The sequence below is a fragment of the Mastigoproctus giganteus genome, chromosome 10, assembly GCF_048544385.1.
Source record: "Mastigoproctus giganteus isolate SK-2022 chromosome 10, ASM4854438v1, whole genome shotgun sequence".
NCBI lineage: Eukaryota > Metazoa > Arthropoda > Arachnida > Uropygi > Thelyphonidae > Mastigoproctus > Mastigoproctus giganteus.
In genome coordinates this window covers 4,701,564-4,715,968 of record NC_143584.1, presented here as the reverse complement: position 1 = coordinate 4,715,968, position 14,405 = coordinate 4,701,564, and the positions used below count along the sequence as shown (strand labels likewise).

Here is a 14,405-nt window from a genome sequence, read left to right as displayed (position 1 = left end):
AACCTTCCTGTTTCACCCATCCATTCACTCCAACTGTATGTCTAGTTCAGCCTTGTACTTATTCAAGCTGTCAACTTCCACAATGACTGATGGAAGTTTATTCCAGCAATCAACCACCCTCTGGCTAAAGACAAATATCCCCTCAACTATTCTACAACTGCCTTTCTTTAATTTGAATTTATGCCCTCTCAGGTGCGGAATCTGAACAAGAGGAAGAATTCCATCATCATTAAGCTTGCTCAAACCATTCAAGGCCTTATACACCTCAATCAGATCAGATCAGCTTGCAGGTGCCTAGTCTCCAGACACCGAAATTTGTAGAACTTTAGCCTTTCTTGGTAACAGTAACTCTTTGTTCCACTCACTAATCTTGTTTCCCTTCTCTCTGCTTGTTCCAGCAACTCTACACCTTTCCTAAAATGAGGCCGCCAGACCTGTATGCAGTACTTAAGGTGTGGCCTGACCATTGTCTTATACAGGGGATAATCACCTCCTTATCCCTGCTAGCAAAATTCCTATATATCATTGACAAGAACCCATGAGCTATTCTTGCATGGGGTCTTTCTCAGAAAAACTTCATATCTCACTGCACAATTACCCCCAGATCTTTTTCATTGTCCACTACTCTGAGTGTAGTCCCACACAGTTAGTATGTTACCCTGGGGTTACTGCTACCCACATGCAGCACTTTGCATTTGTCAATGTTAAACTTCAGATGCCACTTCACAGCCCATCTGCTCAACTTTTCCAGATCCTGTTGCAGTGGTGTACTGTCATTAACAACCCTACCAACTTTCGTATCGTCATCAAACTTGGACATTAAGCCTGATATATCTTCATCAATATCATTGATAAATACAGAAAACAATGGGCCCAACACAGACCCCTGGGGAACACAAAGAGCATGTCCATTGATTATTGATTACCACTCAACCAGCCCTTTATCCATAGCAGCAACTTGCCCTTAATGCCATTGCCATACTACTCCAACTTGTACAGTAGTCTTCCATGTGCAACAGTATCAAAAGCTTTCCTAAAATCCAAGTATATGATATTAGTATTTTTGCATTCAGTTGCTTTGTGACCACATTGTATTATTCAATCAAATTGGTTGGACAAGACTTTCCCTTACCAAAACCCATGTTGTGTCCAAACTGTAACTGCAGTCTTGTCTAGATCATCCCATTTTGCATTCTTGTAATGCCAAGCAACACAAGGCTGAGGATGGCCATGAGGAAAAGGCTCCATTGGAGAAAATACCATTACCAAGTTGTGATCTGAGGTGCCTAGAGGAGCACTCACCTTGACTGTGTACTTGGAAGGGTTGTTTGTGAGAAAAAGATCAAGAGTGTTGGCTGTATGGTTAGGATTGTCTGGTACAGTATTATGGTAGATAAATGAACATTCTGTATGAGGTCATTATTAATTACAAAATCCTTGGTATCATGGCCAGTTGGGTCTGCGTGACTAGAACACTGAAGCCAGCTGAAGTTGTGAACATTAAAATTACCTCACTGTTAAGAATTTGGACTGGAAAAAGTAGAGTTTCAAAGAAAGGAAGTTAGAATTCCAAACGATTAGTGGAATTTGAAGATTGATAGAGGCAACAGATTGTCCATCAGTTGGGCAATTGATAGAGAATCTATTGAATCAGGTGAATTTTACAGATTGGCGTAGAGGGATTTTAAACTAATGAAGATGGAAAAGAGGGGATAGATTCCAGTTTACTAAGCCTCTGATAGAGAATATCACAACAGTCAAATGCGCAATACCACCTTGAAGCAAAAGGCATCATACAGAAAATAATTAGGACAACTGAGATGAGCAGTAGTTGAATCAACCAATAAGTAGAATTTTGTCAGGTAAAGTAAGTGGGACTTGGCATACTGTAAGTGAAATGGATATTATTGAGATTGGAATTGACACCACATGTATTTGTGAAATGAATGAGAAAATTTTTGGTAGGTTTAGATCTTTTCAGAGATAAGTTTGTTCTGTTAGTTAGGCTATTCATGATGTATGTATTCAATAGCAAGAAAAGGGTGGGGAGGACATTGTTTGAAGTAATGAAATTTTTTAATATAGCACAGTAAGAATATACCCAGCTCCTTGACATATGGCCTCGACAATGCTCACTGCATATACACTACTTGGACTTGCTCCTGTCACTATCTGGCAGGGTTGATGCAGCGAGGTTATGCACTAGCTTATCTGGGTGCCTCCCCTCCTAGAGTTACCAGTAGGTTTGGTCCAGTGGACTAACTAGTCGTTGGCTTGAGAAAACCATTTTAGAGCTGTACCTTTGAAATGTAAGCAAGGTTGGACCTCTTTATGATACCCACCATCACCTCAAAAGACATCAGTCATACTGCATGATGGAAGAAATGGGGGGAGGGGGTTGCTGGAGATATACTGTGAAGATTAAACATTGATTTCAACACTTTAAGCCTCCAAGCAAAGTGGTGGTTCTGCACTGGTTGATGTGCATCATCTACCACCTAGAATTGCCTGGTAACATAGAGGGGCAGCATTCCTCTATTTAGTGTACATGTCAACCCCTGTTTACTTTGATTCACTCCCAGGTGGTCCCCTCCAGTTCACTAGGTGCAGTATTTCCGAACTTGCACATGGGGGTTACATCTAAGGTTACTAACAGTCACACCATCGTGAAGGTGCAAGCAGAGATTTTAGTTGTCAAAGAATCACTAGACTTCACCAAAATTCAGTACACTTGACTCAAGTGTCACCTGAATATCAGTTCCATCAGCATTTTAGACTCCCAGTTAGGAAGTTCTAGCTTGTTATACCTGAGAGAATGTCTATGACAGGCCTCAATAAAATATAGTTGGCATAAAAAAATGAACAATTGTGAATTATTTTTTGCTAATTTTTCAAGTTTTTGCATGCACAGGGGAATTTCAAATTTTTGCACAATCAATCTGAAATTTCCTTTTTTGTCACTGTCAGTTAAAAATTCTTTTCCACATTTCTGTGAAATTCATTTGTTATCTCTGTCATTCTCTTGACTCTACAAATCATTTAGAACTTCTTCACTTTTTTTTTTTTTAAACTGTGCTTTCTGTAAATGTTTTACTATTCACAACCTCAGGCTGACTTCAATTTATTAGTTGTGTGAATTTAGCTATGGAGATTCTGATGTTAATGATGGCTTTTTATAATTTATTTATTCCTACCAGAATACCAGACAATTCCAGTCATGCAGCTAACACGCTTGATTTTTTTCTCACTGGCAACCCTTCAAAATATGGTTAATGTTAGTATATGGCAAAAAAAGGGTGTTAAGGCCGAAAGCCTCAGACTATGGAAAATTTACTAATCGAACAAATTCGTGCATAGCATCATTTTAGTTTGTAGTAAATCACCGAAGTAAGTGAAATGGCATCGATTTTACCCACCTGGTGTCCACCGAGAATAAGTAACATTAGTCTTCTTTACTGGCAAAGCATTGCTTTTTCGAGGTAGTACAATATCAGGGAAACTCGTGAAGGCATTTGCAATATGAAATGTAATAAAAATGATGCCATTTTACTTACTTATGGAATTATGTTGATTTACTACAAAATAAAATGATGCTATATACTAACTTGTTCGATTTGTTGGTATATAGTTAATGTTAGTTGTCCTTTAAGTGCCCAAGATCAATGATGGCTTATGACATTCCAGGACTTAAGACTAAACAAAATTGTACTTTTCAGCAGGGATCAGGGCTTCCACAAGCAAAGGTCAAATTAGCTACTAGTGCATGAGCCAAATGAATTGCTTCATTTAAATCAATTCCTTGGAATAAGAAAAACCAGTCTTCTTCCATAGCTTAATTCCAACTATTTGGCATCAGCTTTTTGAGTCTTTCTAACTCAAGTCCCTTTTAACTCTGCACTCCTCCATATCTCTTTCCTTCGTCTATGCCCTTGTAGGTTGTTCCTACCCTTCAGTCTCCACCCACAATCCAGGATCCTATTTACAGTTTATCCTGACCCCTTCTGTTTACATATTTAAATCATTTCATCTCTCCTCTTTTATTATATCCCCAACCTTCCCACTTTTGTACTTTTCTCCTTTTTGAATTCTTTCTCGAGTAATGTATAAATCCAACTGCTAACTCTTACACTATTAATGATTAATAATCACTGATTATCACATGGTTAGAAATTAATGATCCCTAATATGGATTCCATCAGTGTTTATTCTGTTGTGATATCATGGCATCTCTTAGTCATCTTTGGAGAAATTCCATGGAAACGATAAGACATTCACTCTGTGCTCTCAGAATTTCTAAGACATTTGATCCTGTTTGATATAGAGGTTTTATAAACAAGATTCCCATTATGTGATCTGTTTTTGTAATTGGGTAATCAGTTTTCTCTCTTACCCTCCCCTCATGCCAAGTGATGGTATGTGATTTGCTGTTGTCTAACTTCTCAACTGTTGCTGGAGTTTTTTTAAGACTCATGTTAACAAAGATGAGTTTTGAAGAAAGATTTTGACATCAGATTAAAGTACTGTATATCTTTACTAGAGATAATCTTTACTTCTGATCTTTACTAGACATAATCTTTACTTCTGATCATTACTGGGAATAATCCTTACTTCTGCAATATCAGTGACATATCACTGATATTGCTTCTGTTGCATGAAAAAACAGAAAGAAAGGAATTTCATTTCATTTCTAAACAGCTACTGACTCTGCGAAAATTATTAATCCACCTTATTGTGGAATATTGTTCCTCCATCTTCAGTGGCACCTCCACAACTCTCCAGAAGAAGATTTATAAAAAGTACAGTGGCTTTTGCTGATGATACAAGGGTGGGCAGGGTAATTAATGATAATTAGGGTATGCTACTTCAACAAGACTTGGATAAATTAGGGAAATGGGCTGAAAAACAAAATCGATAAGTACAAGGTACAGCATTTGGATAGCAATAATTCTAAAATATGTACAAGGACTTACTCCTGCTAATTCAGTTAATTAATAATTCCTCACTTATAAACTAGTTTGGCACATGTCTGAAGTGTGCTGGGAGGGGTGGGGAGTGAAATATTTAAAATATTCATTAAAATATATTTTAAATAAAAAATGGATTTTTCATTGTTATTTTCATATGACTTTTGTTAACACTTTTATGGTTTATGCTCTTTTATATCTTCCTATGCTTTGAATTTTGCTCCATCCATGGATACATATTTCTCTATAAAGAATTATTGTATTGCAGCTTGACCTTGCTGGATATTAACTCTGTTATTTCATTGAAAAGAATCAATGGTCCTTTCTAGTTATCTCTTTGCTTATAATATTTAAAATTACTGTTTCTGTCTCTTATCATTTGCTGAAGGGTGTGTGTGTGTGTGTGTGTGTATGTATGTATATATATATATATATATATATATATATATATAATTATACATATATTTGAATAATGTTTAAATATAGTTGGAAATGGAATCTTTCATAATAAAAAATAAAAAGGATACAGCATACATCAGAGGCAGCAAAAAGCATATTCCTCTACATGATGCTTGAAATATAACCATACAAATAAATTAGAATAAGGATTAAATTAAAATAATGCCAGCAGTTATGGCAAGACGAGCGAAAAAAGTTGAAAATAAACCTAAATTAAATTAAACCAAGCAGGGAGGGAAGAGAAAAGTAACAAGAGTAAAAGTATTTTTACTATAAAGAATTATAGTAAAAGAAGGGTAACAAGAGTAAAAATATTTTTACTATAAAGATATTTTTATATCTTTATAGTAAAAATATAAAAATATTTTTACTATAAAGAATTATAGTAAAAGAAGGGTAACAAGAGTAAAAATATTTTTACTATTGTTTCTTAATCTGTCTTTTGTGCATCGTTAATGCCATTGTTATTGCCATGTTGGCCAATTGAACATTATACGTGCCAGTGTATATACGTTTACAATATAAGTGTATATACGTTTACAATAGTTCGATTTTCTTAAGTACTGGTGTTTTTTATGTACTGGTGTTTTTTTACATATAGGTATTGGCGTTAATACAATACTGGTCTTTAAATTAGCCTTGTCTCGGTTATCTTAAATTCACATGGCCTATACATTTAGGATTTAGAAACTTATTGCGTATTGCTAAAGAAATTTTCATGATAATTACTGATGAAAATTTTTTATGTATCTGTAGCAATAGGTAATCATCAATACTTATCAATACTAAAGTATTGAAAACTTATCAATACTAAAGTATTGAAAGTATTGATGATTACCTATTGCTACAGATACATAAAAAATTTTCATCAGTAATTATCATGAAAATTTCTTTAGCAATACGCAATAAGTTTCTAAATCCTAAATGTATAGGCCATGTGAATTTAAGATAACCGAGACAAGGCTAATTTAAAGACCAGTATTGTATTAACGCCAATACCTATATGTAAAAAAACACCAGTACATAAAAAACACCAGTACTTAAGAAAATCGAACTATTGTAAACGTATATACACTTATATTGTAAACGTATATACACTGGCACGTATAATGTTCAATTGGCCAACATGGCAATAACAATGGCATTAACGATGCACAAAAGACAGATTAAGAAACAATAGAATGATAATACAAAAGAATTAATAATACAAAAGAATAATATATATATATATATAAATTAGAATAAGGTTTAAAATAATAAAATAATGCCAGCAGTACGGCAAGACAAGAGGGAAAAAACAAAATTAAACCTAGATTCAAATCTAACAGGGAGGGAAGAGAAAGGTAACAAGAATAAAAATGTATTGCAACGGAAACTCTAAATTAATTTAGAAAATTTAATTATGCGAATAATAATTCATTGAAATTTAAAGCCAATTAAATAGAAATTTAGCGGTGCCCCCTCTGATGGGCACCAGGTCCAAATTTATGTGAAATATCACCAAACAGAGATTTAAACCATTCACAATAAAACAAAACAAATAAAAAATAGACTGACCATTATGCCCCATCTCAACAGAGGACCACAAGGCCAATAATGGTCAGGGAATCGCTGCATTTCGAACGCTAAACAAATCGCCGCATAGGCGAAACGATCGCAAGATCAGTCCGCCACACCAATCCCCAGATCGAACCGCCAATGCATGGAATTGAACAGCAGTGGTCCATTTCCTGACCATTATTGCAGTGGCTAAACCCCCATCTTGCCTGAGTATGTACCACATTTTCTTCACTTTTCTATATACTATCTTAACTTCCTTTTTCTATTCACCGAGTTTTTAAAAGCAATTTGAAGGTGAAACATAATGCTATATTGCTACTCTGTTGTTCCATTAATATCTCTTTCATTTATAAATAAATTTACTCTCCCTATTCCCTATGATTGGGCCCTTACCCATGCCATACATATGAACACACATGCTACTAACCACATTTTTTTACTAAAAATTGCTCCTTCATTGTCAGAGGCCTCTATTAAGAGAGTGAGTCTTTGCCCCTAACAATCCTCAGTTCATATCTTTATTAGTTTTCTGCAACTGTTTGACTACCTTTAGCATAGCATGCAGTACTTATATCTTAACTTTATTTTACCTTTACTGGTTCTTTTCCCCTATCCCACACTTCCATCATTACACATACTATACATTGATGTCTTATTTATTATTTCATTTATATATAATTATACTTTCACCATTTCTTCAGGTGCATGTGTATTCAGGTGCATTTTAATCATCTAATAAATTAAAATTATTATCATTCACATAGGATCAGGACTATTCTCCTTATCTGTTTTGATAAACTGCTAAATTCTTTACTTAGACATTTACTAATTGACTGTCACCTTTTTGTATTGGTTACGTGGATATACGGAGCTTCAAAATGCTATATAGGTTCCAGATAGATTGTGATGCATATAGTTTCCTGAAGTCATTGGCCATTACATTCTATCTTTTAATTTCTGTTTAATTTTAATTTCTTAATTTTTAATTTTAATTTTTGTATTAATGTACTTTTATTTTTTTAATATATTCCCATTCTTTTAATCTGATAAAAGTTTTTCTATGATTTTGGGTATTCATATGCAAATCCTAACTCTCTTTGTGCATTAGTGCATGTCAAAATATTAATTTACACTTTATTTATGCAATTTAATTAATAAATAAAATTTACTCTTAATATTGCATTACAAGTAATTTACTATTCTGTTCTTTTATTTACTTCTTTTTTCATCCTCCTTACTTTTCAGGTACATTGCACTGCACCTTTTTCCAATACATTCTTAAATTTGCACTTATATCATATTTTACAATCTCTTCAAGCTACATTGCACTTATATATGTAAATTCTATATCCCATTTTAATGGGATATAGAATTTACATATATAAGTGCAATGCAGCTTGAAGATAATGTTTATAAGCCCTGACTCTCACCATCAAACCATACAGTTTGTTTACATCATAATTAATATGGCTTTTCTTTAAACTTGTTTTGGTCTTGGTCTGTGTATATAAAATTTATGCAGTCTTATTTACCATTGAACTTGTGATATTTCATAAGTTTGGTTTTATAGCTAGTCCTCTTCACTGGCTTTTAAATTTAATTTCTTCAGGTTTTATAATAATTTCTTGCAGTTTTATACGTGTCTGAATTTTTTGTTTCATGCTACTGTTCTATTTTTTCATATTGTTTTCAGTTTCCACTATAATTATTATTAATCCTTGCTTATTATATGTTTATATTTTTTATTACATATTTATTATGTATATTTAATATATTTTATGTTTATGTTTGTGTACAGACACTATATTTATTATACATTAAAAAAAATAATAAATTAAAAAAAAATATATATATCATTCCATGGCGTTCTGCAAACCAATAGCTAATCTTTATAAGGTTGCTAATTAAGTGATTGAGTTTAAAATGTTATGTGAATGTATATTTCAATCTCAGGTGTTGAAAAGATATAAGTATTTAAAGTTGCACTTTTTTTTTTTTTAATTAGTGTTGTAATTCATTAGGAAAAGATTGAGGATTGGTATAGCAGAATTTTTAAAAACTGAAAACTTTTTTCAAAAAAAAAAAAGAGATTGGTTGGCCTTTCAGACCCCATGCACTGTTTGTTATGATTAAGGAAGGAAAAAAGATATAAGAAGATATTATAATTTCCTTTGTTTTTCTCCTTAGTCAGAATAGTCATCAGTCATACTTATGGAGTATTATCTCAATTCAGTTCCCTGAACTGAGTTCCTGATGTTTAAGTATGGTTCTTGATCAGTAAAAAAAATTAATAATAATAATATACTTTGTGTGACTATGTGTATATATGTATAATACAGATAAAATTTTTTGGTTTTTTGCAGGTTGTGTTTTTCTTGCTTCTTTCTCATGTAGGCTGGAATGGGCCATCTTCCACCCTTTTATCATGTCATCGTCACAAATCCCGGATTGTTCGTACAATCATTCAAAAGGTAATGTTGCATTTAATGTGACTGCAAAAGGTCATAGTGATGAATTCTGCACATATAGCACATCACCTCATAGTACTAGTGTTGAGGAGTGATTTCACGTAGAACTGCAAAATATATAAAAAATATATAAAATTTAAAAATATATAAAATTTGAAATAATACCAAAACATTTCAACCTTACACTTAAGGATCTTTTTTTACTGGGATATGAACATTCAATTGAAACTGTATGCAATGAATATACAAAAGGTAAAAAAAAGTTTAGGCAAAGTCACTTTACACTAGAGAGATATGGTATGGGAGTTGTGCACTTTTAATGAAATAAAAACAGTGATGAGACTGTAGAAAGGGAACACTGTACTCCTTAAGGGTGAACTTGCTATTATGGCTAACCTAATCCAGAACATTGGACTTGAAATCTCATACCCCTCCCTTCCCATCCCACTTTATATATATATATATAGGCCCTCTACAACACATATCATCCTACATAGATACAGCCACAGTTATGACCAGGAGCTGAACATGGCAAGTGGGCCTGTTGATGTCATTACCTTATTGCTGATTAGCAAGGATTGCTGCCTATGACAGCATCTTCTCTATCTATTTTCCTCTCTTTCCCTCTCATTCGTACATGCCCCCCCACACAGTGTTTTCCAGTATGCACTGGCTTTGCTTAAATTTATTTTCCTTTTTATAGGGTTGACTCTAGGTGGGTACAAGAAGTGCATCACATCTGGTCCCACACTTATAATGAAAACATAGTTTAGGTTTAATTTTGTAAGTTTGAAATCTTGTCTATTGAAGATTTTTATGTATATAATTGAATCAACTTTTGTTTTCTATATAAAAATGCATTTCTGTATTCTGAAATAATTGTATTTTATATTTTGAAAGTCTAATGTTTAAGTTCATAATTGTGCATAATGCATTTGTTCCTCTAATCATACCAAATATTCTCATTTTTATTTAATTTATATATTTACTTTAAATAACAGATTCTTTGACTACTCATCATCATCAATCCCACACAATTAGTCTGCACCTAGACCTTGAATAATTATTTTGCACTTTTTATGGTTGGGGTTCCAGTGCATAAATAAAGTTCATTGTGCAGTATTCATTATGGAGTTCCAGTGCATAAATAAAATTTTCTGTGTGCAGTATTCACTATACAGAATAAAAAAACCTTAATGATCATTAATGCATATCTGCATAGAGCATTCCTAGTTAATCAGTACAATCAGAGGGAGAGTATCACCAGCCTAGAATGTCCAGCCAGATCTCCTGACCTTAATCTATTAGAACAGCGGTTCCCAACCTTTTTTGACTCGCAAACCCCTTTCAACGTAATATTTTTAATGTGAACCACTAAGCCTATATTTTCTGAAATCATATAATATTTCTGAATTTTTATCATAAAATATTTTCAGTACTACATTTTTATAAGCGACATTGTGTCATAATAATAATTATTTTAAAATATTATTTATACTTTGTAAAGCAGTTATTAATCAGCCCAAACTAGATTTCGAACAGGCTAAAGAGTAGAAAACTTGATTGTCCAAATGGTAGCCGAGCATTCTGGTCTCTTGCCAAAACTATTGGCCACAATTTTTGCCCATCTCTGTTTCCACCTCTCTCAAAACCAGATGGTTCTGTTGCCACATCAACCAAAGATAAAGCTGACCTGCTAGCATTCTACTTTTCTTCCAACTCGTGTATTAATCTTGGTAAATCACATCAAACCATTCACAGTACACTCCATTCAATACCTTCTGTGGTCTACTGTCAAAAGGATATCAGAAGGATTTTGACGAATCTGATGCTAAGAAAGCTCCTGGTCCTGATGGTATTTCACCACTTGTTCTTAAAACCTGTACCCCTGAACTTACTCCTGTTTTGTGTCATCTTGTTTCACTTTCTTATTCCAAAGGTGTTTTCCCTTCTGCTTGGAAATTTGCTCATATCCAGCCAGTTCCTAAAAAGGGTGACAAGTCCCTTCCATCCAATTATTGTCCAACTGCGATTACTTATACTCTTTCCAAAGTGGTGGAGAAATCAATTAACTGCCAACTCTTAAACTATCTGTAAACCTTTCATCTGATCAACAATTGCCAGTATGTATTCCATCAGTATCGTTCCACTGGTGATATTCTGGCTTATGTTACCATCTATGGACAAATTCAGTGGAAAAGTTTGGTGAAACTCTTGACATGTCAAAGGCTTTTGATCATATTTGGCATTAAGGTCTTCTAAGTAAGCTTCCATCCTATAGTTTACCAGCTGTTATTTGTAATTGGGTATCCAGTTTTCTTTCTGACTATTCACTGCGGGTGATGGTAGACGCCTCTCTGTGTTCTAAATTCTCCACTAATGCTGGTGTTCCCCAAGGTTCAGTTCCTTCTTTGACTCTTTTCCTCTTGTATATTAATGACCTTCTTCTATTGACTGGAAATCCTATCCATAGCATTGCTATTGATAGCACATTTCATTCCACCTTCCAGTTTCAGAAACCTTGCCCTGCTCAAACAGCTTCAACTTCTCGAATATCTGCTACCAATTCCTTAAATGCCGATCTCCAGGTAATTCTCCAGTGGGACAAAGGCAACTTAGTTGATTTCAATCGTTCTAAAACTCTGTCCTGTCTTATATCTTGCAAAAAGGATTCTTCTGCTCCTATGCTTATCTTTGATCACATTTCAATTTCTAGGCAAGATCTTGGGGATTACCCCGACTTCTAATTTCTTTTGTCATAAAGCACATTACAAATATTGCTTCCTCTGCTTCTAAAAAACTGAGTTTTCTCTTTTATTCTTGGCGTTACTTTTCTTCCAAACAGCTGTTCACTTTGTACAAATCGCAAATCTGCCCTACCATGGAATATTGTTCCCACATCTGGGGCATTGCCCCCAAAACCTCTCTCTCAGGCTTCTAGATTCTGTTCAAAAGAGGGCATTTAGGTTAATGTCTCATCTGTAACAGCGTCTCTCCGCTCTCATAGACTTTCTGTTTCTGTTGCATGCCTTTTCTACATGGGTTCTGTTCTTCTGAATTGGCTTCTATAATTCCTGCTCTCTCTTTCGAAGCAGTCCAAACACGTGCCGCAGCCAGTCAACATCCTTTTACTGTCCAAGTTCAAACTCACAGAATCAACTTTTCTTCTTCCTCATTTATTCATTCAACTTCTTTGTTTTGGAACAACCTTCCTTCATACGTATTTCCTGAAAAAAACAATCTACAGAAGTTCAAGTGTAATGTCAACAAATGTCTTCTTTCATCTTTTCAATCTTCAACCCATGCAGGGTACTAAGTATTATAGGTTCTAAAAAAAAGTACCTATACATAACAATGATCCTTGAGAATGAAAAAAAAATTAGTATGTAAAACATATTTATTTAACATGATATACTGTAAGATAGTAAACTAATTATAAGGAATTGTGGTTTCTTTCATTGGCAGTTTTTATTTTTTATTTAATTTTATTTTACTTTATTGTTTATTATTAGTTATATTTTGTAGTTTACAATAATATACCTATGTATATCTAAGCAGACACCATTACAGAATTTTTAGTGCAAACCCCCTGGAACACTTTTGCAAACCCTTGGGAGCAAACCCGTGAAGCACCAGTTGGGATCCGCTGTATTAGAGCATACCTCAGATCATTTTGAGCTGGCTTGCCAGTTGCAGTGCCATCTCTCACCTTCCGAAACCTCACTGAGCATGTGTCAGCTCTTACATAAGAATAGGATGCGGAAAGGTCAGTGAATGACCACCGCATATCCCTGGAGCAATATGGCCTTAGTTGCTAATGCTCCTAAAAACCAAATAACAGCAACACAAGAATAGGAATCAATACTTTTAGTGTTAATTAACAGTCTCATTCTCAGCATTAGGAGTTGATGTTACTTCTATATTGCTGTCTGTGGAGATGATCACCTTTATTGGAGTATGTTTCAGTGGATTAACGATGCATCATTTTTGGCTTCACATGAACTCATAACTCTGCAGTTTCAGATAATTTTGTCTAGTTTTTATACACTATTAAAGGAACATTAAAGCAATAGTTTTCCTTTTAAATGGTTTTTGATTTATTTTTGTTTTTACTTTTGTTCCTTAGCTTTTCAGTATCAGTGTATGTGCAAGAAATATCAAACACCTTTTTTTTTTTTTTTACTGTTAATGTAATTGAAAAACTTATCTTGGCATGTAGTTGTGTAGGTTACTGTGGTTGTTAATTTTGTAATTTATATGTTCATCTTTGCTCTGCCTGTTAATAGTGGCCATTTGCTGTGGGAAGCTGGTCTTTCTCTGTTTGGTGATTCATCAGATGTTGCAAGCCAAGAACCATGTACATATCTGTAAGGTATTTGTATACCCATGTTACACATACACACATACTTTCCGAAAATGCAGCTCATCATATATTATAATATGCACAATACCAACATTGACATTCACGAATTTCACTATTTCATGAGGCATTATACAGAAATTTCTCTGCACTAGATCAATTAGTTTTGAAGTTGTTGCATAATTAATTGCTAAATTTGTGGCTGGTCTGTCATAGCCCACTCACCGTCCTTGTAGTCCACCGTTATGAACTATTTGTCTCAGGCTGTGCATGTTGAGGGGGGGCAGGAGTCCTAACCAGTCCTCTCCTATTCCCCATTCAATTGGTCTTGAGGCTGTCACAGACATTCTCTCAGATATGCCAGGCAAGCTGTGCTTGCTACCTGGGAGTCTAAAACGTTGATGGAACTGATATTCGGGTGACACTCAAGTCAAGAGACCCAATTTCTGCAAAGTCCAGATGGTCGGTGACAGCCAGATTCTCTGCTTGCACCTTCATGATGGTGGGACTTTTAGTAATCCTGGGTATAACTCCCATGCATAAGCACACTGTGGGTGACCACCCAGGTGTGAACCAACGTAAGCTTGGGGTCGA

General features: G+C 34.5%; 1 protein-coding gene across 1 annotated transcript in view; it reads left to right on the top strand.

Annotated features, from left to right (window-relative positions):
- LOC150078643 (uncharacterized) overlaps window positions 1-14,405 on the top strand; it is a 156,620-nt gene that overhangs the window by 18,382 nt on the left and 123,833 nt on the right. The window contains exon 2 of the mRNA XM_090384145.1: window positions 9,347-9,454. Within this exon, the coding sequence (XP_090240271.1) occupies window positions 9,347-9,454 (108 nt within the window). The remainder of the gene's footprint in view (window positions 1-9,346; window positions 9,455-14,405) is intronic.